This window comes from Branchiostoma floridae, chromosome 5 (genome assembly GCF_000003815.2).
Source record: "Branchiostoma floridae strain S238N-H82 chromosome 5, Bfl_VNyyK, whole genome shotgun sequence".
NCBI classification, from domain to species: Eukaryota; Metazoa; Chordata; class Leptocardii; order Amphioxiformes; family Branchiostomatidae; genus Branchiostoma; species Branchiostoma floridae.
The window spans coordinates 13,885,960-13,913,148 of NC_049983.1; the positions used below are offsets into that span (position 1 = coordinate 13,885,960).

Sequence of the window (27,189 nt, forward strand, 5' to 3'; positions counted from 1 at the left end):
AACATCTTGTCTAGAAACTGAAATTGTTTTGATGCACTTTCACTTTACAGATGCAGCATATGATGAACGGTTGTCAGTGCATTGGCATCACCTGGCACCTTGTTGCGGCACTCCATATTGTTTACATAGTAAATTTACATACTAAATTTTATATTAAAATATTAAAAATAAAAAACATATTAAAATGGTCAAAAATATAATGACAGAGTCGAAAAACAATGACAAAGTTCCCATTTAAACTCTGTATTTAATGACAGTAAAGCCTAACATCTGCACTGCACCAAGCCACAATAGCAGAGACATGGCTGTACAAGTTAGCATGGCATGAACACTAGGACTAGTAGGAGTATACATGTGCGTAGTATCTCTCATGGTGACAAAACAGTCACATATGGACTCTACATAAAATGACAGCTTTGTTAGGAATATGAAAAGATTAACATGGCAAGGAGTTAATAAATGAAACATATTTACAGGTGAAATAAATAAAATGAACATATTTTTTACAAATGACATGCAATGGTGATCTCAATCAGACTGAATAGGACTATCAACATTTGTATGGAAAATCATGGAGTATCCAGTATGCTAAAAATGGGGTGGAGCCAAGCAGCTATACTCCATGTTACATCCTACAATCCTTTTTGGTGACTGTTATACTGATAGACGCCTGACTACCCAATAGATACCCAATGTACAAAAACATAAAAATCAACAACAAATTACAAACTTTTCCCACCACCAGTAATGTGATTCATAATTCTTAGGGTTATAAAGTCCTATACTTCTACATTTGTGTATGTTTGCCATAACTTCTGTGATCTGATGGGAAAAGCACTGCATTTCTGTTGCCAACAAGTCTACAGTATTTGGTGGACATGTGTAGTAGAGAGGTGGGGAAGTTCTTCAACAGTACCTGTCATGACACATGCAGTGCTTGAAGCTATTTCTCCAAAATGACTTGCATGAGCCAAGATTCAACAGTATCATTACAGGTACATACAGATATTACAAAGTTTGTTTCTCAAATTTTCCATCTCTCTGCTATACATCCTCACAAGATATTAGTGACCCATTTTAACATTCTGGTATGATAAGTTAAATCAGAAATGCAATCCTTTTCTGCTTACACAGTATGAAGCTTGTGACAAACTTGCTCTCTAAAACTCATTGACAGCTACTTTGAGTTGTAGCAACTTCCTTCCAATGTTGGGAGATGTGGTTGTATCTAAGCCAACCCAACTATTCTGGATCAAGGGTAACTAAGACCTGCATATGCTGAGGATGTCTACTTTACGGTGCTAAAGGCAATTGATTTCCTTATCTTTTGATCTCTTATTTACAAGCTCTACTTGCGAGCTTCTAGCTTCATCTACAAAAGTAATCTGAATTCTAGCAATATATTCATAGCTGCACTTCTCATTCTTACAAGTAATCTACTAGTAACCTACAACACTACATTGGCACTGTGACTACTGGCTCAAAAAATCAACTTTGGCATTTGCTTGTAACATCTGATATGAAAACAATTAACTAAAAAATAATTCTCTACTTCCTTAATGCTAAAAAGTAATTAGGTATTTATACCTTATAATTTCTCAAACTTCATGGAATACAGCAATACATAATCATGGCTGGAGTATCAGGTAATCAGTCACCTCCAATATTTAGTCACATTTCCCACAGGAGTATAAAGGGCTCAGGCCTAGCATGCCAGTCCCGACTGATTAGATAACAAACTATGTATCTCAAACAAAATACAGAATGACTATGAGCGTAAATACAAAATAAATTGTGACTTTCAATATTGCCGACTTCACAAGGCCCACGGGGTCGGAAATGCCATTTTTCTAGTCTGTAGGAAGCATGAAGCTATGAACAGCATGACCCATGGGAACATCTGCTTTATAGTCACTCTTCAGCAAGTCTTTCTCCCATCTACACATCAGTCTCTGTGCAAGACGCTGTCCTGCTGGCTTTACTGTGTGTTTCCTGCTCTTGTGGTGGTACGCAGGATTCTGAAGAGACACTATCTCCTGCCTCCTGGGATACTACTGGCTCTTTAGACTTAGAGTCAATTGTCCTGGTGGTGTCTGAGTCTTCCTGACTGCATGATTTCTCACTGGTGCCAATCTCCTCCACTGTAGCTGTGGTGTTTTCCTGCTCAGCTGCGCCCCCTACCTGCTTATCCTCATCCTGCACAGACTGCTCCCCGGACATATCAATGAAAGGCAGCTCTTCCCACAACTCTGCTGTCTTTCTCCTGTTGGGAAGCTCATCCTCTGTGCTCTCTTCTCCTTTTACATCTTTTCCTACTTTTTCTGTGTGGTCATCTGTTGTTTGTGCCTCATCAGCCTTCTCCTCTATTCTATCATTCAGCTCGACGACGCACACTTCTTTCTCAGTGGCGACTGTGGTGGATTCCTTACGTTCTTCACAAGCAATTTCCTTTTTCTCTTCATCTTCTATCAAGCCGATGTCGACAACACAAACCTTGCTGCCCTTTGCCACCAGACTGTGGGCCTCTCCCTTTGTCTCCTCTTCCTTGTCATCATTCTCTTTCTGTACATCTTCTGGGGATGTTTTCTCTTTGTTTTCCTGTGCTTGTGGCTCGGGTGCCTGTTGGTTCTCACCTTTATTCTTGCCAGCATTCAGAGGTGTGCGTCTCCTGAAGGCAATTTTCCTGACTGTGCTCGACTTCTGTAATATATTGGACGGGTATGTTAATATCTGAAGACAGGCAATTGCTAGTCAACATTCACCATATGAGTATAATAGATAAGTAAACCTGTAGTTGCCACCAGTAGATTCTCCTCACCTATAAAGGACACCAGCAGTATCTAGGTACCTGTTACAGTGTTAATCTACCTGCCTTCCCACCTGACCATTACAATATCTGAGCTTTTTACTCACTCCAACATTTCAAAAGTTGCCTGTATTTTTCCACTTGGGTCATGACACTCTACATGTACTGTAGACACCTTCCACCTACATGTATAGGAAGAATCATGTTGTCTTCCTGCATATAAGAAGTTTTCTGTTTGTCATCTACACATATGAATAGATATTTCACACAAACATTGTTTTTTTCATGCCAATCAATACATCCAACTTCCAAGTACAAAAAAAATCAAGAACAATAAAACAACTGAATATTTATGAATAGGTACCTTCTCAGGGCCCTTTTCTGTCTCATCCCCATCGTTTGTTTGTCTGTTGGTCAGGTCACATTTGACCTCAGAGAGGGGCCTACGTTTCCCGACCATGGCTTCCCTCAGCTTCTGTAGCCAGTTCTTCTTGTCGTGTTCGTTACTGGCCTGCAGAGTGTGTGCCTGCCCTGCTGCGGGGTCTGATGGTGCCACACGTAACACGTGCTTCCCTGGAGGAGACAAGAAACATGGGGGTGTCATCATGGCATTGTTTGTGTCTATAAACAGCTAGACAATAAATGACATAGAATACAGACAAAGAATTTTTAAATTCTTTGTCTGTATTCTATCAAAAAAGTAATGTTTATCACACTTTTCTTACTATAGGCAGAACCTGCACTCTCTTTTTATCTCCTGGTAAAAGACAACACATGAGAAAACATGATAATATAACATGAAGACCAGTAAAAAGTAATAAATCTACATGTTAGCTGCATAATTGATGGTGCAAAGCTGAGTCAAAATGACTGCCAACTCAAGTGGTGATTTTCTATTCACTGCCACATAAGAGTACCCTCGTTTCTAAGACGTTTGGGGCATAGTTCTCACCTCCATCCCTGGTCATGAGCGCCCCTCGGAAGGACCCGCCCATCCTGACCTCCCCGTCAGACAGGTCCTCCACCACCAGGTCAGCCAGGGGGAGGGGCTGGCGGTACACCTGGTAACACAGCTGGTCGTTACGGGTGGCCGGCCTCGTCAGCACCAGGATCTCATCAAACAGGAACACGTGCAGCTTCTGGGGTGGGGAATAAATAGTGGTTTTACAAAGAAACTTGGACACACATATCGAGCAGTATAAAGAATCTTCTTAACACTAAAAACAATGAGAGCTAATAATGTTAAAAGCCTTTGTCACCTCATAGCAATGAAGAGAAATGCACGAGGTACTTCTAGATGTTCTTCCACATGTCATTTAATGATGTCAATATTTCACATAACCAGGTCCAGTAAACAAGTTCAATGAGATTTTCATTTCTTTTCTAGTCATTTCAAAGACACACACGAATAGACTAGTGAAATAGATTTGTCTTATTTCTCGAATCTTGTCCTGAGAGACGAACAAGACTTAACATACCGTTCCCCTGTTGTTCCTGAGGATGCCATCACACAGCAGTAGTTTGGACTGTCCGATGAGAGGGTGTTCGTTCTTCTCATCCAGGTACTCCAGTCGGCTGATGTAGTACCGACAGTTGGACTCTCCTGTCATCTTGTCCACCTGGGCTATCACATCCTCTACAAGGGACACCTGCAACAAAATGTGGCAAAATGTTTTCATCGGATCATTTTTTCAGGGTTCTATATTCAGCAATCATAAGGACTATGAACATAATTCTTTTATTGGTAGAATTTTTCCAACTACAATACATATGTAACTGTTAATCGAGATTTCTATTTTGATTGCAAAGAACAAGGAAACTTACAGCTGTCTGTAGCAAGGCCTTGTCTTCACTGTGGTTAGGAGTCTGAAGAAAAAAAAAAAGTTACGCAACATCATAATGGGCACAGTTCACTTCATTTGAAATGACAACAAGGTAATTGTAAAATCATTAAAATTTTGACTTGTATCCATCTAATGAGTACTGTATAGATAAAAAGGGGAAAGAAAAAAAGAAAAGTGATGCTCCATTGTTACTTACAAATTTCTGGATAGTCTTCAGGAGCAGGGGGTACTTCACAAGTCTGCTCCTGGGTACATCTGTCAACATAAAGGAGGTTTACTAACTTTCTTCAAGGATTTCTACGTGACAAACACCATTCTTAAATCAGCACTTGATGAAAATGGATGGGGTCAATAGTCGGGGCAAGATTCGGACAACATACGATGTAGAAATGATGCACAAACCTAGGAAGTTCCAGAGGTCGAGTTTGCGGCTGAAGGGTGACTCCAGACATCGCTGTAAGAAGTCCTGTACACGATGGTCCTGTTTCTTCCTGTCCAGGAGAGTCTTAGCTGCCACCTGGTGAGCACAGTAGTCTACATAGCACTTCAGGCTGGGGACCTGTGGAGCCAGGGGAAAATTTGTTGTTATGAAAGCAAACACAATCATGGTTCTTTCACATAGAAAATGTTTGAAGCCTCTATCTGTGTTACCATTCGTTGATTTTACAAATGAGGACTTAACAGTTAACTACCTAAATTCTAGAATTTAAAAAAAATTAAAATTAAAAAAAGTTTAGGAGTATATCGTACATTTTCAATAACCCCCCAAATGTAAGACTATCAATATACAACTTTTTGCGGGGCTATTTTAGAGGAATACAAGTAAAACATTTTGAGGACAAGGAAAGTCACATACCCAGTCTATCATGGTCTGTCCGATGTTGTCTATTTTGCCGTCTGCCCTCCGTGCAGCTTCTAGCCTCACTACCAAGTCTGGACACAGCAACACAGCAAGAGGATTACATATCATGGTTACCTGTTGTAGCAATTATTATAATTTATATCCACTAAGGCTAAAAATGATGGCCTTAAAAGATGAAGGGATAATTTCTTGCTTAAAACATTGAAAGATGAAGGTTTCTCTATCACATATACCGGTAGGAGGCCATATCATAACAGAGGAAATCTTGGGACTAACTTTTAGTTATCGTGCATGTATTAAATGTTAGTGACTGCTAACATGTTAGACTCACCTTGGTGGATAGGTTGGAGAGACTGCATGGTGCCAAAGATGATGTTGAGTTCCTCATCAGACATGATTTTGAAGACACGCATTGCTTCATAGTATGTCTGAGTATATAAACAATGTGGTGATTAGCACATAAACATACATGTACTGGTAATTACTTCCAAAAAGCAAACCTAGCTAAGTTGATTTCTGCAGTTTTGAAATTCAGCATTGCATCTTTGCAGTCATGAGGTGATATCTGGTTCGGCTTTTGGAAAATCAAACAAAACTAGTGTATTAGCCTCCAAGTATTGAAAGCAACATGAAAACAACAAAAACTGTGGGTCCTCTCACCTTCTTAACCATCTGTAGATCTGAGACCATGTCCTTCTCTCCCTGGTACAGCTCAAACATGGCCTGACAAGTGAATACAGGAAAAACATGTGGCGTAAGTCTTTAAATGACTGTACAACGGAAACCCAAAACAAGTCCAAAAGAACTATTTCAGCATTTCCTTGATCCTAAGTTGCAAGTTAGACGCATAATCCATACCATACTGTTCAGGGTTGGACAAGTTTTCTAAAATTGACTTGTCCTATCGGGCAAGTACTTAAAAAATTTACTTGCCCAAACCAACTTTTCACTTGCCTGAAATCTAAATGACATTTTTCTATGTATATTCATGGCCTTCAATGGAATTTTTGTTATTGGCTCTATTTTCTGTGTTAATCAATGCTTGATGCCATGACTTTGAAAAGTAGCAAGTACATCAAAATCTCACTCAATGGAGAAAAGCTAACTTGTCCGATTGGCATTTTCACTTGCCCGGGACTATAGGGCTAGTGGACTTGTTTATCCCTGCTGTTGTAGACTTGTAGTTCTAACCATAACGTTGATAAGAATAACTCTCACCTCCTGGTGTCGGACCTGCTGCTTAGTCAGCACCTCGTTGCGGATGTTCTTGGCGTACACGTCGCTCCACAGCAGGCTCTCCCGGCGCTTGGTAGGTGTGGGAGCGATGTGGTACGGCTTGATCGCGGTCATTGGAGACTCGTCCGTGCTCTTTCTGAAGCTGAGTGACCTCTGTACAAGATGTTTCAATACAACTTAATTCAAACGTTGTTTCATTAAAAGCATGATTTAATGAAAAAAATTCTCACACAAAAATGCTATATTTTGTCTTATAGCACAAATAGGCTGTAAGACATATTTTCTGTACTAATGAAATATCACAAGTAGCTAGTAGTGATAAGCATGCACAGTTGGAATGTAACCGTAAGCGACAGTTGTGTGTACCAGATGGAAAATAGAAATACTACAGTTTCATTTGGGTGTCACATGTAATTATTCCCTGTGACTGAATCGGCAGCTAGATAGACTGGTAAGTGTTATACATGCTAAGATGTCCTTCTAATTGGGTATGTCATGAACAAGTCAGACAAAGGGCAACGTTTAATTTCAAATCAGTGTTAAGCCTTGAAATATTAGACTTTTTCATTATCCAGGGACTCTAATAACCTTCCATACTTTCTGAGTTGTCACAAGTTGTCAGTGATCCTTCAGATATAGCAGTTTGGTTGATATGTACTTATTGAGCCATCACATGTTGCACTAGCCATCTGGCTGGTCTACGTGCGGTATGTGAGGTAGACCTCAGCTGGATTGCTCAATACCATTCTTGCATTAAGCAATTGGTCTATGTAATCATGGCATCAATTTCAAGAGGAAACATTTACCAAATCAATTTTGAAAATGAAAGGTAACACATTAACCATATTTTTTTGTAAATCTAACTTACTTATTCTAACTCTGGCAGTCTTTTCTTAGTCGACCATAAATTAAGAGGGAATTAAAGTTGCAAAAGTTAATCGTCACTGCGGATCCATAATTACAATAAGACCATTCATAGTAGTAGAATCCTTACATTGACATCATGTTATCATGATCAAAGCCTTTGCTACATACCTGCAGTGTCTGTCCAATCTTCTTAACAGGTTTGACCGGGGACAGCATGGATGCCAGTGAGGAGATCCTGGACAGTCCTCGTGTACGCTTGTGACTGGGCTCCTGAAAGTAGAGGGCTCTTATAAGCTACATGCTGGACACTTCCACATGGTACCCAGGAAAGGATCTATAAAAAGATTAGCTAGAACGTAGAAGTACAATGGTAGACATGCGTGCCCTTGGTACTGGGTTGCTGAGAGTGCCAACTGCATGCAGGTTGATTCTGTCACTTCCAGGAATCCAGGAAAAGAGATCTAGACTAGGCAGAATATGCTCATGTACTGAAAAGTACAAGGAGAAAACCAGCAACTTGCATACAAGAAAATTCTGTCACTTCCGCTAAGCTCAAGTAAAGGAAATCTATAGTAAGTCTAGATCTATTGTGTCACTATTACCCCGTCCCGAATAAGACCTGTATGTTGAGAAATTTGTGACACAGTCCATTTTGAAACAAGAACAAACTAAGACTAAAGTAAAGGGGATCAACAGCTGGACCATATGCTTGATGGGACTGATGTCATCGATGTAAATGGTTTCCATCCCTTGCAAAGATACTTACCACAAAAAACTTCAAGTCCAACAAATATGCCAAGAAAGCTTAGCCACTACAGTACTTTTAAAAAATGAGATGAAGTAGATGGAGTCATTTGACATTTCCACCCAAGGTCTGGGAAGCAAAGGGCTCTGAGACTGACATTTATACATGTACTTAACATGTTGCAATAGCTTTCAGTGGCTTCTGAGAAGGAATCAATTTTGGCATCATACTACTAGTAGGGAAATAAACCATATCCGACCCACTCTTGATTCCAAAGTTATGTTCTAGTGATCAACACTCAGAAGCAGTACCAAACTGTCCTAAGCTATCTGCAGCATATTGTACGATTCCTTATTGAGTGCAGCGTATACATGCCATGGTCTTCGGTAAGAATTTTCCTCGACCCATCTGATCATCTCTAAAAATGCGAGAAACAGAATTTGATGTCAGTCCAGCTGAACAATAAAGCAAACATGCAAGTCTGCCCTGTATCAGGAAGCTGCTTAAGCCCAGATACCTGTAACAGGAGTCCATTCTCTGGCACAACCTGCAATACAACATTGAACTTGGTTCTAAAACTGGGACCAGGCTGCCGCCCACTTGTGCGACACATACTGCACTGTACACCGCCCTTCAGGAACTAACAAGAGCCAGGCTTGTACACTGGAAACAGTTGGGGCAACTGTGGTGTGCATGACGTTCAGCCTTGGACATTCAGCCAATAGTCTTGCAGCAGTATCTCAGAACCAAGGAGGAGTTGACAGAGAAAAAGCACAGTAACCTAAGAAATGTGCTGCTTGACAGTTTTCTCAGCAATCATGGGAGTAGTTTACTGAATCCAGGCATGCTGATAAAAAAAAGTAATATAGCCATGCTTTTCCTAGTTTTTTGATAGCTCAGAATGAAGGCATTTTATTTCTAATCCAAGGCCAAGTCATGGCCAAGTCATTGCTGTCTTTGTGAATCTATGAACTTACCGTGAGTTTAAACTTAAAGACAGCACCAGCACGATCCCATATTACCTGTCTACAATTCTACCAGCAAAATAATGTGGATTAAAACAACTGTGAAATGAGATTAGAAGTGCTTCAATTTGACCTTAACCTGGGATTAGTTGTGCATGGCTGTTTTAGACTGAGATACATGCACAGACATTCAAGCTCTTTATGTATTGTGTAATATAATGTGATTTCAAAAAGCCCCTCAAATATTGGGTACATGCATTTATCTAGGGTTGTATGTTGATATTGTTAATGAAAAGGTGGAAGGGACATTGATAAAATGGGTGCTTTGTCACATGCAGCTGACATCCAGGATTAGAGGTTACTGGGGACATGCAGAATGATAATGAATGATGGACATACTTCACGGGCCTTGTGGCTCACCTTCATGTCCAGGCTGCACACGCTCAGACTGTCCTCGTCCTTTCCACGCTTCCGCTTTCGCTGGGGGGAAATCACAACTTATACTGTCAACATGGGCATTACAGTGTTCTCTTTTAGCTTTAACTTTTGTTATCAGAAGTTAACTATAAAAGCCCTTCAGGTTTTTTTTTTAATTGAAACATTTCCTTGTTCTAAAAACATAACAACATTGCTTTTGAGAAACCCCCTGTTTTGATGCGAAATGCGTTGAACAAATCTTTAAAAAGTTGAACAAATTTGGTGCCCTTGAACAAAAAGTGTTGCAACAGTTACGTTCCAACGTCCGAATCAGGTATTCGAACATTCGATGGCGCCGCAATCGGCCCGCTCGAAACAGTTCGATTTATTCGAATGGAGCCTGTGTGATATGCCTTTCGAACCTGTGCGATACGGAAGTTATGGCCCAGTCCGGAACACCCATGTCGACCGTTTTCGCGTCACAGGTATGACATAAATATCAAATATCAGTTAGCTTTGCACAGTATATCAAACGACCTCATAAAATACTAAAGTATAGTATTGGCTGGGAAAAAGTTCAAAAACATACCGGAATGTCTGGAGCTGGACTCGGGGTCAAGAAGGAGGAACTTGACCTGGAGCGTCTGCGAAGGCTAGGCCTGCGGAATGGAGAAGATCACTCATGTTCAAATCAAAGGTAGTGTTTCTGATGGCAAAATTGTTCACAAGTACGATATGAAAAGTTATAACAAACTGTAGATGTACTGTGATGGATTAGATCTCTATAGACAACCATTGAATTTATGTAAAAGCGTTGTTTTATAATGTTTTTGCAATAAGAAAACTGCTGCTTGTATCTATCTTTTACTTTCCAATGGATTAGGCCTTGGAAAAAAAATGCTGTGTTTCCTGTTTCCCTACCTACCCTAAAAAAACCTGCCGACCCTAGACTTTTTTTTTGGGTGGGCAGTGGAGTCACATAGCTTCCAGTTAGAATTTTTATTCAGCCTGCTTCCTATTGAACTTTGAAGTAAAACACTGCTTGTCCCATCTAATGAAGGATAAATGTATCTATCATGCACAAAATTAAAGTTTGACATTGAAAGACAAGTGTCATTATGTATTTCAGTTTACTTTGTTCAACTGTATTGTAATATGTATGATATCAGTAGAATTTTGGCCATCCTAAAAAAAAATACAAAATAAAAAAAAGATAATCCCTACCTACCGACCCTAATTTTTTCAGGGCTGAAACAGGAAACACAACATTTTTTTTTCCTAGGCCTTATAAAGCTAATCAAGGAACTGTCAAGCTCTGGTGTCCTAAATTGGTGTTCTGAGTTTGTTTAGCAAGTGTGCTAAGTTGTAACCATGATAGTTGTGTTTGACCGCCTTTGTTTCCGTGAGCGGTGGGACCTGGTGTTGAGAACCTTGTACAAACACAGCCCATTCACCAGGTCACTTCTCATCTTGTCCAGCAACATAAGCTCGGGTGACAATAGCCTTCAGGTGAAGACTATTTGGACATGAGAAAGTGTGAAGAGCTTTCGTGTGCAATAGTCAATAAAGGAAACAATGGGGACGCCATTGTTTAGGGATGATATCCGGGTTCTGTACCAACAGCTGCAACAGAAAGTGTGGTATCTAAGAGGATTTCTCATGACCATTCACTACTATTTAGTACCACTTCTCCCTTGTAATACAACAATTTTAGAAGGTTGTGGTACTTTACTCTTTAGCCTGCACATGTAGCAGAGTCTATGATATCATAAATGATAGCCTGACCGTTGAGAGTCAGACATAAATTATTTGTCTATTTTTGTCTCGAGCTCCAGAAAAAAATATAATTTTTCAACACATCAAGCTTACATCGCGATTCTGGGTGGGAATCCATGGGATCAGATTGCTTCACTCACAAATACTTGCACAAAATTTTGAGTTCAAAACAGTGAAAACAATACAACACAATTTATAGAGGGTTCTGTCAAAAATTGACAAGGTAAATGAGGTGTGCCGCAGGACAAAAAGACATGGCGAGCACACAAAAGCGTCCACGCGTCTCTCTTCAGAATATGTCACAAAACAAACTCCAACTGAAACCCGGCAGTCCTGTCTCTGTCCACCTACCTTCTACCTAGCAGCGGTTCCTTGAACATGTGTGATTGCACGAATTCCTGGCTTTCTCAAGAGGGCTACCTTGATCAGATTTTCATCGCAAACGGCTGCGCCTAATTTCTTGTTTCAAAAATTGGCTCCTGATTTGGTATGCGTGACATGTAGCATACATTTCTCGCCCTCCACCAATGGAAAAACCACAAAACAATGACGTGAGATCACTTACCGCCCATTCTGATCTCCGGGCGTTGACGTAGACAGAAAGCTGCCGTTCCTGGGGTCTTCAGACATGTCAAGATTGCAGATAATTTCCAGTTATTGGTGAAAGAAAACAGAGGTCTATTCAAGAACCCTTCCCCTGAGGGCGATTCTTTACTTGTCTGTTTGTTGTTCATCCACTTCAAAAATGGCGGTCCAACGGTGCTTTGGGCTGACCAATCACAGCGCAGAAACTCAACTCTCGTGGCCAGGATCTAGTTACACCGGAGAGAACAAGTCAAACGTTTGCCTAATATGATAATGATATGTGTGTCATTATGTGCTGAATATTACAGACTGATCAATTGGAACATTTTCATTAGGAGTCAACGCGAATTTGGGCCCAAAATTATTTAAGACTAATGTTTGTCGTTATAGGTCTCGTTCCCATGTAGTCAGTTCTCGTGAATTTCTGCGAGAGTGTGCGAGTAAAGCAGGGTCTATCTACAGTCTCGGCGGAGCTCAGAGATTACAGTACAGCAGCGACCTCTGGCGATAGGGATGTGTTACATTTCTCCGCGGAGTCAATGAGAACATGCCGCGAGGATTCTATATCTTATCACCATCTAAGATAATTTTCTTTTTCCAATCCCCAATCAATCAGCGACAACCACACTCCGAGGTTCACAAATTCCAACGACTATCTCTCCTATTTAATAGCGAGCATGTCACTGAGCTATCTCCCGGCGAAGTCTATGGGCGGACCGGGTGTCGAATTTTACGAAGAAAGTTCCGCATTTGGTCATGAGTTTCGTTGCTGGTATCAAGTTACCTGTGCCACACCTTTGCTATTCCGGTATGCATGAACTGAAGATCAGTGGCACTAGGGGACTAGAAGGGAGACATTCCTTACTAGTAGTACTTCAATGACCCTTCCACTAGTCACATTGCCTTCGTTGGACCAAGGACGACAGGCCGCCTACCGTAGTACGTGACCAGCAGCCGGGCCGTTGAGAGCTTAAATGTAAACACAAACTTTGATCGCCTGGAGCGACACTGAGTCGGACAGGTAAGACTTGAAGCCCGGCGGCCATTTTATAGCGACGCTCTTTGTCCCGTGAGAAAACTTGGTTAACGCCACACTGAAATCGTAGATCACCGTACAACCTCACGGTGACGCAGTAGATATCACCAAAGCTACCTGACTACGACGGTCACTGAACCAAGACGTCATGCCAGGTGTGTGCACGAGGGGCCCAGGCTAAAAGAAATGGACGACTGAGTTCGTAACTGTGTGATCGGATGCCGTGTAAAGGCCTAGCGCTGAACACGTTCCCGTGCCGTCCGCCCATGGTGTGTTCGTTAACAGGTGTCATGGGAATGGCTTTGCAGGTATACCTTGACTCAAGTTGGAACCGTGAAGATAAGTTCTAAGTCGCGCCACAAAAAACAGCAAAACACATCGCTAAGCTGACCTAATAGATATAACTTGCAGGGGTGACATTCAACATGATGTTGCTTTGGAGGACTCCAGTGTTGCTTCTTCTGTTGCTGTGCTTGGCTTCACAACGAAGCGAAGGGGCCCGGGCACAGAGGAAAAGAAAGAAATCGAACAGACTTGAGACGAGAGACATGGACTGCTCTTGGAACTGCTCTCAGCAGGTAAGGAATGTAATTAAGGCATTTTAAACCATCATCATATTATAAAACATTATAAACCATACTATTACAAACAAAATAAACAACGGAAAAGATGCACCTTGAACAAGTATATTGACCGGCCGACCGAAAACCTGATAAAAAGAACCTAAAACGTGACTTTCCCCCTAATGTAATGCCCTTGACACTGATGTGTATGTTACCATCGTAACGACACCGGAACGTGTTCTTTGTAACACCCGGATGAAATAAAGTTGGTGGGAGATAAGGTGAGTGCTAAAGATTACCAGTAGACCGAGCTACTAGTAGTATTTCAGGTGCATCCGGATATAGAAGATGGCCATAAAATTATTTATTGTTCAAAATCTTAACCGACCTGTCAGATATAAGCTGACCTGACGAGGAAGTTGGGTATGACCCAGAGCCCTCTTTTGTTTAGCGTAAAGAAATTAATACTCCGTGGGTGAGCCTTTTATTTTCTTAGCCGAGGCTTTAAACCCAGCAAAGGTCCCAACTTTGCAAGCTTGAACGCACCACGCATGAAGAAAACCTGTCGTCCGACTGAAAAGCTGTCTGTACTGGATTAGAATAAAAAGACAGTCCAAAATGGTGCGTGGGTATTTTCAGTACCACCAGGATGACTCAATTCCAGTCCTTTGTCTCGTATTTAACACTGTGTTTGCATATGAAGATATCACTCTTAGTTCACAAGCATGGTTGCACATGGGACGAATGTGAAAGTTTCAGCGACATATTTACAGAATGCCAATGCCACTAGTCATATGACCCCGGTTGACTCTATAAACAACTTCATCTTCTACCCGGGCCTATGGACTTCCACGAAAAGCGTAAGGCTTCCCAAGAAGCCCTCGGTTGGGGACAAGCGACCTGACAATGACATGGCGACCCTGCGTTTGTGTGTGGTGTGTAAAGTTACATGTACCGTACTCGTACGTACATTCGTGAAAGAATGTTCATTGCGCTGTATGTACGCGTGCTGCAGGCTATTTGTCACGACTGGCGATTAGTCCAATGAACGAGGTTTAAATTTACGAGTTGAATAGTAGGCTATGAGTTGACCGTAGGTCATGGGAAAAGCAATATGCCCCGGGCAATCTTCATTGTGTAAACGTTACACCTGAACGTATTCAATTGCAGGATCTTAAGTGAGGTGCGTGTGCGTGTGGGCAATGTTGGAATTATTTGATAACATAATTTGACTTTACTGTTTTAATTTTCGAGCCACTGGCGCTATTGCTACTTACGTTACTTATCCGGGTTCAAGATATGGTTCAGAAGACACGTTGTAACGTTAATGATGAAATAAATTGCGACGAAATGAGTCAGAAAGGACCGGGCAAATAAGGGGGAGTCCCTAAATTCTCCCGACTGAATTAAATTGTGTATATGATTCGAGTGGTTCATAGGATGACATGCTTTTCACCACGACAATATCCGTCAAGTGGTTGACTTATTGCTGTAATTTTGATATGCAACATTGTGTTATTCCCTAGAGACAACGGAATCTATGTTAGTGACAGGGCTGCAAATGTGGAGTGACACCATATGTTACCAACATCGTTAATAATTCAAATACCGGGCAACTGTGGCATTGCCGGGACAAGGACACATAATATACATATATACACCAAGAATTACCGACTTCATAATGTGCATTTTGCCTTCAAATGTGAGTGGGAGGTATTGTGGCTGAAAATAAGTTGGAGGATTGTTCCATACGTTGACACACATGGCAATCAAGGTAGACAGACAGTAGAAATAGAACAAGCGCTAACAAGGCGTTGTAAACCAGCTCCTATAACCAGGGGTTAAGACAATGCCTCATTGTTTAAACAACAGACAGGTGTTTGAGGCATTTGTACCATTCAGACCATGGCGAAATGCCAGATCACAAGATGACATGTAAGAGGATCAGCTCGGAATGTCGTAGAGCCTGCCGATCGACTACCTTTCATCACAACGGCACCCATTCGTGCATAACATGTGTCAGAAATGTAATAGAAACAAAACAGGCATTGACCATGACGTCTCGGCGCGTCGAGTTATTGACCGTGATGGCTTGGTACACGGTGTTTGTCGCTGTCAAGCACGATATCAAAGATAGGATCTTGACTTAATGGTGTTGTAGCTTTACATAGACAGGCGCCCAACCGTGTTTTGTATGTTTTCTTCTTAGTTCATACACTAGAAACTGTTGTCTTAACATCCTTTTTTGAAGCAAGCACACCTTTATCTTTGATCAGCGAGTGTGACGACGCAAGGCGTTTCACTTTTGGCAGATTCGAAGAGAGAAGCTCATTGGTTGAACATTTGATGCGTCATTTTGTTCCCATCAGTAATGGTCAAGTTTGGCAGAACGTTGTGTTCTGTGCTTCTTCATTACCATAAAACTCTAAAAGCCCTCCCACCGCGGGTTTTGTTCCCCGTTTGTACGCACACAACACTGCACAAAGAATAGTTCAAGTGCAGGGCATCGTCTCGTCAGTATTCAGTACCAAATACCAAAGCGAGCCACAGCATGATACGGCTGGTACCCATGTTGTTTACCATGTAGCAATAACATCTGAGAGCTGTAGAGTCTAGAGGGGTGGTCGGGACTTCTAGAAAGTAAAGACAGGTACGATGATTATGTAGAAGAGAGATAACAATGGAAATTTAAAAAAAAAGAGAGAGGGAAACGGTCTTGAAATGTTGCTGACGACTAATGTTACTTTAGTACAGTAGGCATTGACCCCGTGGACGTGTCATGTACATAAATCAACAGATACAACACAAAGGAGACCGAGTAAGTAAATAGAGCTGTACATGTTCAGTATTGTACATTGCACTCACGCAAGCGGGTACATTGTATGCCTTATTTTGAAGACATAACGTTTTGTCTGGAACGGAAACTGAAATAATGCATCCCATACCGAATGACAAGGCGTAGATCTTTAAAAGTGACATCGTATGAATTGCTTAGGCGTGTCAAGTTCATTCTGTATTGTTGGTGACGTGACATACTCAGGGCAAAGATACTAAAAACAACTTTCTACAGCTTGATCCCAAACAAGTTTATACTAGTATTATTACAGTTAGAGTTAAGACAATGATACACAAATAGTAATTTTTGGAAAGTACATATTAATTAGTCCTCGAACCAAATTGATGACAATGCCCAACAGACATTAGCAGTATCATTCTACGTCGTACGTAGTGATGTTGATATCGTTATCGGTCGAATTGTGAACAGAATGGACAGTTTTCGTTCAAGTGAGTGGCCTTGTAAACAAGTCAGGGAGTCACACGAGCTCTGCGTTGTTTACAGAAAGAAGGATCTAGGAGCATACCAACCGTGTCCAAACCTCCTCCGCCGCCGCGCAGTTATCTTACTCGGGATGTTTGACTTTGAAACTCAAACACCTTTACGTGCCTAACTTGGGCTGTGGAGGCTCAGGCTGGCCATAGCTGTAGGTATACGGTTTACTATCTGGAGAATAGCCATCTAGTCTGGTTACCAAACCCCAGCCCGATCTCAAGTATCTATCTACCCAACACGAAAGATATTTGAGGTTGGGGTGTGGTGTCCAGGCTAATAGCCATCTTGCATTGAATTATCCTTAAAAACCAACAATATAGCCTTTCGTACTGTAAGAATATGAAAGATGTTTGTTCGTTGATATATATCTACAATCAAACAAAATATATATCATTGAAAATAAAACTACAGTTCACTAACACTTTGTGCTCTTGTGTTTTCCAGGGTCTTCCCTGCCGTGTTAAGAAAGGTATGTATGACGTAACTATTCTGCTGGTCTCTTATAACTCATAGTACGTCTTGTGATCATCTTGTAAAGTTTTGTGAACTTTGAAATTCAGAAAGCTTATCAATAACTTTTTTGTCCAATGAGAAGACTTGTATCTCAAGTGTCATGCCGAAATATAATGTTAATAATTGTTATGTACCGAGTAACTGAGAATACTGTACGATATGCTTGAGTTGATTGATGCAGCAGCCTTGAAAAGGTTGAAGCTGTGTGAAGTTGTCATGTATATAAGATGTCTTCCCCCTGCAGAATGCGGCTGGTGGTGTAACGCGTACAACAACACCCATTGTCCCGAAACGCCCGCTAAACCGGTCCTACACGGACGCGGAGCCGAGCCATTCGTGTTCCAGTCAGGCGATGGCGAATCAGCCAAGTACCACCTCGGCCTCAACGTTACATGGGAACCGCCGGACGATGGTAGGTGTTTGTGAGTGAGTGAGTGTGAGTGAGTGAGTGAGTGAGTGAGTGAGTGAGTGAGTGTGTGTGAGTGAGTGAGTGAGTGAGTGAGTGAGTGAGTGAGTGGATGAGCGAGTGAACGTATGTATGAGTGACAGCCATTGTGCACCGCAGTGAGTGAATGAGCAAGCGCACTAAAACTAAAAGAGAATAACGTATGAGCTGCGTAGCGTCAGATCTTACGTATGTTGCCATTCTTTTCTTTCCAGGTTCTATAGTGTTTGTGCGTGGATTCCAGGTCCATGTCATGAGCATGAACGCTAAAGACATCGGCTGGACAGACTGTGTAACGTTAAACATCACGGGTGCAAAGTTGTCCATGGCAGACCCAAAGGTACTGACTGAGCCTGCCACGATAGGATGTCGACATTCTCAAATTTTGGAAAGAACATCTTTAGAAACATAACCTGTACCTATAAATCATTTATTGAATTTAATGTCGATGTTAACTTGAAAAAAAAAACTTTTTGATGTCGATAAACGATCAAAAATGGTTTTGGTTTATCTTTTATTATCAAGTACAACATGAACGCATATTTCTTCTTTTCATACACATTTGTAACTTGGTTTGCCGTGAAATATAGTTTTATCGTTGTTTTGTTTTTCACGACTTCGTAGCCTGAATGTGCAATTATAGAAGAATATAATCTTTATGTTTTCTATAACTATTCCGTGTCCGCTACGGTGCTTTATTATATGATCTTTAATCTTTATGGTACGTTTTCTTTGTTACAGAGAGTGTTTTACTTCAACTGTTTCGAAAGTGAGCCTGGCATTCCCAAAAGATTCCTGCCTGGTGAGAAATACCACATAGTCCTGTACAGCAAGCCGGAGCAGGGACCACGGCATATGGACCAAAACGTCTCAGTGGACATTACGATGCCAGGTATGTCATATAGTTTTTAACATATAGTCTCCATAGCAGGGGGCCTTTTTCCGTCTTTTTTTTTTGCTTATAAAGCTTGGCCATTGGACAATGGTCAAGCGACCCAGTACAAAAAGACGGCCAGGGAAAGTGTATTATGAGCCCCCCCCCCCCCAAAAAAAAAGACGGAAAAAGGCACCAGAAAATCTGCCATGGATGCTAGTAACATGCTAGGGACTACGCGGATGTGTGTTATTGTCAGACATGCTGTTCTCTATAACATACGTTATGATGCACCGGTAACGTTAAAGGTTATCCTTGTGTGTGTTTTTTATGATTAATGACTCTCGGTGGAAATCTAAGATGTCATATATATGGCCTCTTACTCAACCTGGTTACTATAACAACAAACATCTTTGTTGTACAATCTCGTCAGATTGCAATGCTCGTGGCATGGAAGACGTGGAAGAGTGCAAAGGTGAGTTGGTTGTTCTTTTTTTAATGTTCTGGGCAATGTTGTATATACGGCTCCGTGCACTGTGTATCTACATCTGTAATAAGATAACTACTAAGTATACTGTGAAAATCAGTACATGTATATCGGAAGTACTTTCTTTGTTGATGACATCCATCCAAAATGGTGGTGCTTTATGCAAGTGCAAGTTACAAAAAAGGCATGCGTTATATTGTACACCTCAATATTACCTACATTCTCTATTATGTCAGACCCAGAGCATTGGAAACCAGCGTATATCAACGTTTCTACGGAAGACAGCACCGTGAACGTGACCTTTGAGCCGGCCCCACTGACTTATACCATTGACGGTTATTTTGTCTGGCTTGAGCCCGTTAAAGACGGTCAAGAGATGTATCAAGAGACGAAAGTGGTATGTCTGTCTGCTTAAGACTACTTACTAGATAAGGATAATCTAAAGACGAGATTTGTAGGAACTTCGATTTTCACCGTTCGAACACAGGGTAAAAGCTAACGTCTTTATTATGCTTCTTTACAGAACAATTGTTCGTTTCCAGGCGTCCCGGATGGAACATATAAAGTCAAACTAAGGGTAAGACAGCTTACTTTTAAACGTTAAGTCGATAGCAAGCCCTGTACATGAGAAGACATATACGTTTGATGTAATTTTGCCGGATATTTCACTAGCGACAGATACAAAACGCACGGTGTTGCATAATGAATGTACATTGTATATGTTAAACTTAGGTTTCCGGGCTTTGGTTTCACTTGTGAGGTACATAACACGTGCATATGCATGTTTTTCTACACAGTTGAAGATGCGAGATTGTGACTGTTATGACTTATTGTCATTACCATTTACCGTAAAAGGTTAGTGAATATTATTTTTTCTTCATTTTATACATTGACCACTCTATAATTGCTTTTAACCACAGAAGTCGAGGAGAACTACCACTACCAGTTTCATGTAGTCAGTTATCATAACTTGAAAATTTAATGCGACGAATCTCAAAAGTGTAAAATTGAAAGTAAGAATCTGACACATGTTGCAACAATGTAAGGTTCGCCCATTAGTTGCAAGCCATGTTGCAACAATGTAAGGTTTCACCCATTCGTTGCAAGCCACATACTAGTATAGCATTCAGAATATGCGTGATTTTGCTGTAATAATATTATTTTGTTAGGACCAACGACTCCCCCCTCTGAAGTCGACTTCACCCAGCTGTTGGTAGCGATTGGCGGTAGCTTTGCAGGCGTGCTAGTCACGGGAGTTCTAGTGTTCCTCATGTGGAGACGAGCGAAGCTCCAAACAGGCAAGTAGAGCATTATCCAGTATAACTGAGTTAACCTAGGTTGTTCTACGAATCATCACAACCTTATACGATGACAATGAAGAATTCCGTGTGTAAACATTTTTCATATTCATAATTATTGGCGCGAGGTTAGAAGCTGCTGCTGAAGTTCCATATTTTCTGGCAAGAATGTGTAATGTAGTGCTCACAAATGTTTTAACATACGCATATACAGGCACATGTACCCCAGAAGACGGTGCCCGACCAGACGGCAGCAGTGCAGTAGCAATCAACAATGTAAGACCTGGTGACGTTGACGATGATGACTCTAGCTCTACGGTGGCGTTACTTCAGGACAGACGTAAGTCTGACTGGTTAATAATATAATGTCAACTAGAGTTCGTCGACCTCATACCTCCATGAAAATTTAGAGCTTTCGTAAATTTCATGCAATTGACTAAGACATTAACATAATCTATGCATGGTATTGTTCATCATTGACAAACATACACATGTCACAATTATAAAATTCCCATTATTAATCATAAAGCGGTTTTGCAATTTTTACATAAATTATGCAAATAAGTTCCTCATTACCATATTTGGTATCTGCTTATATTCCACCTATCATAATTAACATGTGTTACATTTAATGAAGTCCAGTTATTGCAAACAATGGAATTATACGATTTCCTCATTAATTATGCAAATTAAGTCCTCACTTGCATAACATGTATATCATTATGAACATCTTTGCCTAAGGTACTCGCATGCCTAATATGATACCAATCCGTCAATCCTTTCTGCAGTTATCCTCTTTGGAATGTCTTGACAAAAACGCCCCTGCAGTTCCCAAATTAAATGTTAGGGGGCTGAAACTTTCCCCACTTTGTCATGACACTAAAAGCTACTTACAAACAACGCGTGTTGAATATGCTACACCTTAACTAACAGGCCCTCGGCTTGTTGCTGACCATGGTGCTAAGTAGCTATCAATGGGCAGGCTACAGCTGATCATATTCCATCTGATGACGGCGATGCAAAATGCGATATCCCGTGTTCTGACATGCATTTTCTAAGTCCCGATTTGATAAACTTCATCATGGCTTCATTTACACAATCCCCGGTCGCACTATACAAAGCATACATGTACGAAGGAGGAGCATTGATGCGCGCAGCAGATTCACACAAATCTCCATCCCAAACCTCAGCTCCGGCAACCAACTTCTCCGTCATGCCCGTTCTTCTCATCTACTCCCATGACCACCGGCTCCACGAGGCCACAGTGCGCGCCTTCGCCGCCTTCTTACGTCAGCAGTGCGGGTGTGACGTCACCCTGGACGACTACTGCATGGAGTCGATCGCCAGAAGAGGAAAGATACCGTGGCTGTGTCAGCAGATCAAGAAAGCTAAACGTGTAAGTTCAGCTTTGACGGCTTAGTATGAAGGCCATATATATGCATCATCATAGCTTGAGTCATCAAGTTGTAGTTGTAATCAGAGAATACATCAGAATCATCTAACAATTGCAATTGCAGCAAAATCTACGGTTAGCTGATGTTAGAAATGATTTTTATACTCCGTTTTCAAATCATTTTCTAAGGTCATCTTGGTGTGCTCCGAGGGCACCAAGCGCATCTGGAAGGACATCGAGAACGCCGAGCCTTGGCCCCAGCCCCCTCACCCCCTTCCCTGTGGAGACATGGTACGGCCCGCCATCCACCTCGTCACAGCGGAGTTCTACAAATCCAGTACCTTCGACAAGTACATCACGGCGTACTTCAGCTACTCCAGCGAACAGGACGTGCCTAGTGCACTCAACGTCGGAAACAACTACATGTACGCAATACATTTTATATTTACTTATAGGACTGCATGTACGCGATACATTTCACAATCATTGGACTGAGAGGCATTTAGGCGTCCCGTGTGAATGCATCACCGACTTTTTTTCTTGATCATTCATGCAGAATGAACACAATGTGCTTCTTTAAATGAATACCTTGGGGATAATGTTAAGTCTCTCTAAGCGGGTTAAGTAACAATCAAGAAACAGATGTTTCATTGTAAAGTGACACTGATATTTTTCGCGACCGAGGAACAATAGTCAGCCGGCTAGGTAAACAAAGAGTAACGCCCAACGTCCACTTTCATTGAAATGTTGTAGCACAAAGAAACTCTTCTCTGTCCTTTGTTACAGGTTGATGAAGCACTTTGAGGAACTTTACTTCCACCTGCTGAGGTGGACCCACCGCCCCGCCAGACCTGACATCACCATGCCGGAGTTAGGGGAGGACCAGTACCACCTGTCGGAGGCCGGAGGGTATGTAGCTAATGTCTTGATGGAACTTACTCGCAATAGGTGGAAGGCTGTATTTATGTCTTTTTCATTCCGCTGAAGTAACATTAAGTTTTTCCCCCCAAAATAGAGTACTTTAGGTTCAAATCACCACAAATGATAGCAGTAGGGTCATATTTCCAAACCAGGGCCCGGTCGGGACGCTTTCGGGAACGAAATGGATGATACGTTGTATAAAATTTTTCACAAACGTCCCGGCCGGGCCCTGATTTTTAAATGTGACCCTACTACTATCATTTGTAGTGATTTGAACATGAAGTACTCTAATCCTAATTCAACAAAACAGATAACGTAAAACAATTGCATAACCTGTGTGTATTCCTTGACAAACACTTTGATGCTCATCCCGGCCGGCCCGGCTTGGAAATGTGGCCGTAGCATTACAGCGAGATGCTGACAATGTTTCATGATATCACGTTATCACGGCCATATAAATCCATCCCCTGTTTTGTTCGTGTGTTTATAAAGGGAACTAAAGCGGTGCATCGATGAGATGACGGCGTTCCAGGCTGCCCACCCGACGTGGTTCCAGGACTCGCAGGGCAGCAGTCAGGCATGTGGCGGGGGTGAGGACACCGGTGTCCAGCCACACAACGGCACTCCCAGTGATGTCCTAGACATTACGGGTCGTCATGATAACCACAGATTCGGTGGGCTTTACTATGGTTCTCAACCAGATGGTCAATGTCGCAATGATCATGACTATGACTATGACCCGAGTCCAGAGAGTTTGGTCTCTTCTTTCAACGTGTCGATGACTAACGAGTTGGGCATGCAGGTAAACGGTCATTTTCGTGGCCAGCCCATGATTGACCAGTCCATGGCTGGCATGAGACGAGACTTTTCAGACCTTGACGCCGTGTGTACCGTGCCCCCGCCACCTGTCAGGAACAGTGTAGACACCAGGATGGTAGTACCGAACGGCGGGGTCATGGAAGGTCACGCAAACCGCCGTGCGTCACCAGCTCGGGCTGTGGGCCATCAGACGATCCAATCGGGTGACACTTCGGACTATTCCGTAATACCGAACCTTGCTACCCCAAATCCGTTCATCTCTCCGAGTGTGGCTCTCCTTGCCAGACATGTCCAACAGGCTCAGGCAACTCAAGGAGGACAAGCAAGCGAGGATGAAGGACTAGGTACCCTTAATGTGTCACGAACGACAGACGTCTAAAACGGCCCAGTGCATTGAAATTTTCCCCACGTCTTTGTGTATAATAATGTGTCTCTATCTAATGTTTTACATTTCTAATCATTACTGCATTGTTATTGTAACATGCGCCATGCCGCTCGTCATTATAGATGAGTTTGCCAAAATTGCGGGTGGTTTGTTTGCACTACCGCAGCAATTCGTCGCGTCGACAAGTGTTTTCACAACCATCTATAATGAATACGCGGTCTCAAGGCGTGTGTATCTAATGTTAAGTGGGTAATTTTGTAAAAAGAGCAATAGTTTGCGCTTGAAGTGCTGTACATATATGCATTGGAGTGTTCAGATCGGAAGTTAGATACGAGTTTGATCCTGATCATAGTATATTGTATTTCATGATCAAACAGAATGGTCAGCCACATGCTTGACGTAAACGGTCCCGTTCCTAGTTTCAACACTATGTGTTTGTGAATAAAACGATCGCGCAATATGTGCATCCTGCCTAAAGTCTTTCAAAAGTACTAGATAACCGAATATGTATGAGTTTTAGACGTGCTTTTCCGAAACCCAGAAGAACATTTACCAAACGATTGAACTTTTTTGTCAGAGCTTGTGTTTGATGATACATGCTGTTGAGTAATAAGCATGTGTGTCCTTAATCGTACTGTCTAACTCGAAGATTTGTGTGTATAGTACACTGTATATACTTTTCTGAATCGTAGATAACTGCACAGAAGAATGTTGTTTTCTTGGATAGCCAAATGTCCTTCAAAGACCCAGTGTACCTAGGGTAACATATCTTATCTACAATTCGGTAAATGTCTTAGTGTGTACTTTTTTGCAATATAACCATGTATCACTGACAGATTCAATGGCAATATTAATAAAAGAAGAATACCAATTGCCTTTCAAAATATCCAGGACAATAAATCATATCTGGGAAGATGTGTATATTTTTCTCAATGTCTCGGCTTTGTTACGTTTTAGTGCCAATGTTTCACACTACTCATATTCAAACTCAAGACCACTTCCTTCAAATCTGTCTTTGAAGTGATTGTCGAACGCCTCGCTCTGTGGCTGTGTGAAGTTGTTCTTCCAGTCACCTACGACTCCTGGAAGGCAACAAAAGAACAACCTCACTTTTCAAACTACGAACTCAATCAAGAAACGAAATATAGTTCACTGTATTCTATACCAAAATACCAAGTGTAGTTTTGATAGTTGTGGTTACCCTTTCTCTTTATTTTGGCGAGTTTTTTCCCTGGCTCTATTGGCGTCTCAAAACTGCAAGACTTCACCACAAAATCCACGTCTTCATCGCTGAGCGGCTTGTTCAGGAACGCTGCTATGTCCTTTACTGACGAAAACGTTTTCTACAGAGTACAAATATGGCCATCGGTGCAAATCATGTCTGCATGGCGTCACAAACAATAACAAGTTTTTTTTTAATAGTTTTTTTTCTGAAACAAGTTGGAACTTGGAAGTGGCCTCCGATGATTGTTGGCATTAGCTACATTTCATGATTGTAAAAGTGCGTAACAAATAGACATATTTTTTAGCTCAAATAAAAAGCAAAATACATAAAAAGCATTGCTCTTTAGTAGGGCTTAACATCGAGTGTAGCATACAATGAATAATTTTCATAAAAGAAGACATTATTAACAGAGACAAAGTTGAAGGAGTTTCAGTACTTACCTTCCTGAGATCCTCGTACTTGATGAAGAGAAAATGGGGGTCGTCCTTCATCTTCCACCAGCCAAGCACGTGGTCGTAATAAGACCCTCGAGTAACTACAAATGTAAAGGAAGATGATGTACGGATGTTAAACTGTTATTCATTTAAGTTTTATCAAGTAAAGTTTTTTTCTATCAATTTCTAACAGTAATGCACAAGGAGCAAACTTTTATTCAGGCCGGTTTTAAAACAATGTTGGAGCACTTAAATCATGCCCTTTTGTTAAGTACAGTGCAATTCAGGCATCCAGTGGTTGCCCGTGAGGCTGTTGCATGTCGGTAAATTCTGTATACGGAATAAACCAGGCGTCAGATCTATCACAGTATTTGATACAGTAGGCGATCTAGCAATAGATCAACATTTAGTTCAAGGCTGGTCATTGTATGCTATTGGTTTTGTTCTGAAAGTAAATGGAACACAGAAAGGGACGGGATTTACCGTTTCCATCCAGGAAGTCTGCTTGAAACGTCTCCCAGGATTCAGGTGTTTTGAAGTAGTTGACGTTTTGGGACCAGAAATAGTAGGATGTACAAACGTCTTTGGGGTTTCTCATCAAAACCAACACTTTGATCTGAAACCAGTAAATGTGGATATTAAATTCACAATAACACAGGGTGTCCACATGCCAAACGCATCGTTGTTCTATTTTGGTGCCTAAGGAACTTAAACAAGAAATGCTTTTCAAAAAAGCTGACCGCGCCACCAACTAACATTGCGCAATGGCGCGGCCGGCCATGCCGCTCGAAAGTTGATACCGGGCAGTAAGCTACGCAAGCGCGGCAAAAACGTACATGTACCTTCTGGAAGGGACGGGCTAGTCCTGGAGGCGCCAGATCTCTGCTAAGAAACGTATGGATCAGCCTTGGAGAAGCGCACCCTGACAGTTCCGCGTGGCATGGCGGTCTACCTGGATACGTGTGCTCTAGGGCAAAGTCCACGTCGTCATCGCACCTTTCTCTCTTTTCATGCAGGATTTGGCGCACAATATTCCGCAGCCAATGGGTACCTTTCATTTTGCAACAAAAATAACTTAATTTGCTCATCGTAATAAAATCCATAGTACAAACAATGACCTACAAATATCACCAAAAAATGCAGTAACATACAAGATTTTCGTTTTCATTGTATCCACATTACATGTCAAGGCCATTCAAAGCAAGCACGAAAATATTTCAGATTCTATGTGTTGCAAATCAAAATAGACGCTGTATGATCACAGTTGTTATTGTTACTGATTAAAAAATTGCAACAAGAATGTATCCAATCAGATGGTATTTTTTTTTATTTACCCGGAGATGATATCCAGATAGTACATAA

The 27,189-nt window shown here is 41.5% G+C and overlaps 3 protein-coding genes across 9 annotated transcripts; 1 reads left to right on the forward strand and 2 right to left on the reverse strand.

The window, feature by feature from the left end:
* Positions 1-227: 227 nt before the first annotated feature.
* On the reverse strand, positions 228-12,322 carry LOC118416705 (rho guanine nucleotide exchange factor 3-like). 7 transcript variants are annotated; one of them, XM_035821907.1, is made up of 16 exons: positions 11,612-11,650; positions 11,212-11,258; positions 10,332-10,401; positions 9,725-9,805; positions 7,784-7,885; positions 6,731-6,901; positions 6,173-6,235; positions 5,844-5,940; positions 5,507-5,583; positions 5,053-5,209; positions 4,847-4,905; positions 4,631-4,672; positions 4,285-4,455; positions 3,759-3,945; positions 3,171-3,379; positions 228-2,700 (listed from the first exon to the last, which is right to left on the reverse strand). In XM_035821907.1, exons 4-16 carry the CDS (start codon positions 9,749-9,751, stop codon positions 1,939-1,941), a joined length of 2,124 nt encoding a protein of 707 aa, XP_035677800.1. In that variant the 5' UTR covers positions 9,752-9,805; positions 10,332-10,401; positions 11,212-11,258; positions 11,612-11,650; the 3' UTR covers positions 228-1,938. The 7 variants fall into 7 exon arrangements, with proteins under 7 accessions (XP_035677800.1, XP_035677793.1, XP_035677792.1 ...); XM_035821900.1 differs by lacking the exons at positions 11,212-11,258; positions 11,612-11,650 and adding an exon at positions 12,084-12,322 and having other exon boundaries at positions 9,746-9,805; XM_035821899.1 differs by lacking the exons at positions 11,212-11,258; positions 11,612-11,650 and adding an exon at positions 12,084-12,322.
* Positions 12,323-12,500: 178 nt separating this feature from the next.
* LOC118416704 (interleukin-17 receptor A-like) lies at positions 12,501-25,087 on the forward strand. Its single transcript, XM_035821898.1, has 15 exons — positions 12,501-13,717; positions 17,478-17,502; positions 17,791-17,958; positions 18,207-18,331; positions 18,733-18,883; positions 19,299-19,340; positions 19,589-19,749; positions 19,876-19,929; positions 20,150-20,207; positions 20,522-20,650; positions 20,865-20,990; positions 21,841-22,046; positions 22,233-22,468; positions 22,830-22,952; positions 23,457-25,087. The coding sequence occupies exons 1-15, from the start codon at positions 13,565-13,567 to the stop codon at positions 24,160-24,162; spliced, it is 2,463 nt and encodes an 820-aa protein (XP_035677791.1). The 5' UTR covers positions 12,501-13,564; the 3' UTR covers positions 24,163-25,087.
* On the reverse strand, positions 24,741-26,906 carry LOC118416724 (sulfotransferase family cytosolic 1B member 1-like). Its single transcript, XM_035821938.1, has 5 exons — positions 26,670-26,906; positions 26,311-26,443; positions 25,834-25,928; positions 25,370-25,511; positions 24,741-25,250 (listed from the first exon to the last, which is right to left on the reverse strand). Exons 1-5 carry the CDS (start codon positions 26,883-26,885, stop codon positions 25,141-25,143), a joined length of 696 nt encoding a protein of 231 aa, XP_035677831.1. The 5' UTR covers positions 26,886-26,906; the 3' UTR covers positions 24,741-25,140.
* Positions 26,907-27,189: the final 283 nt, after the last annotated feature.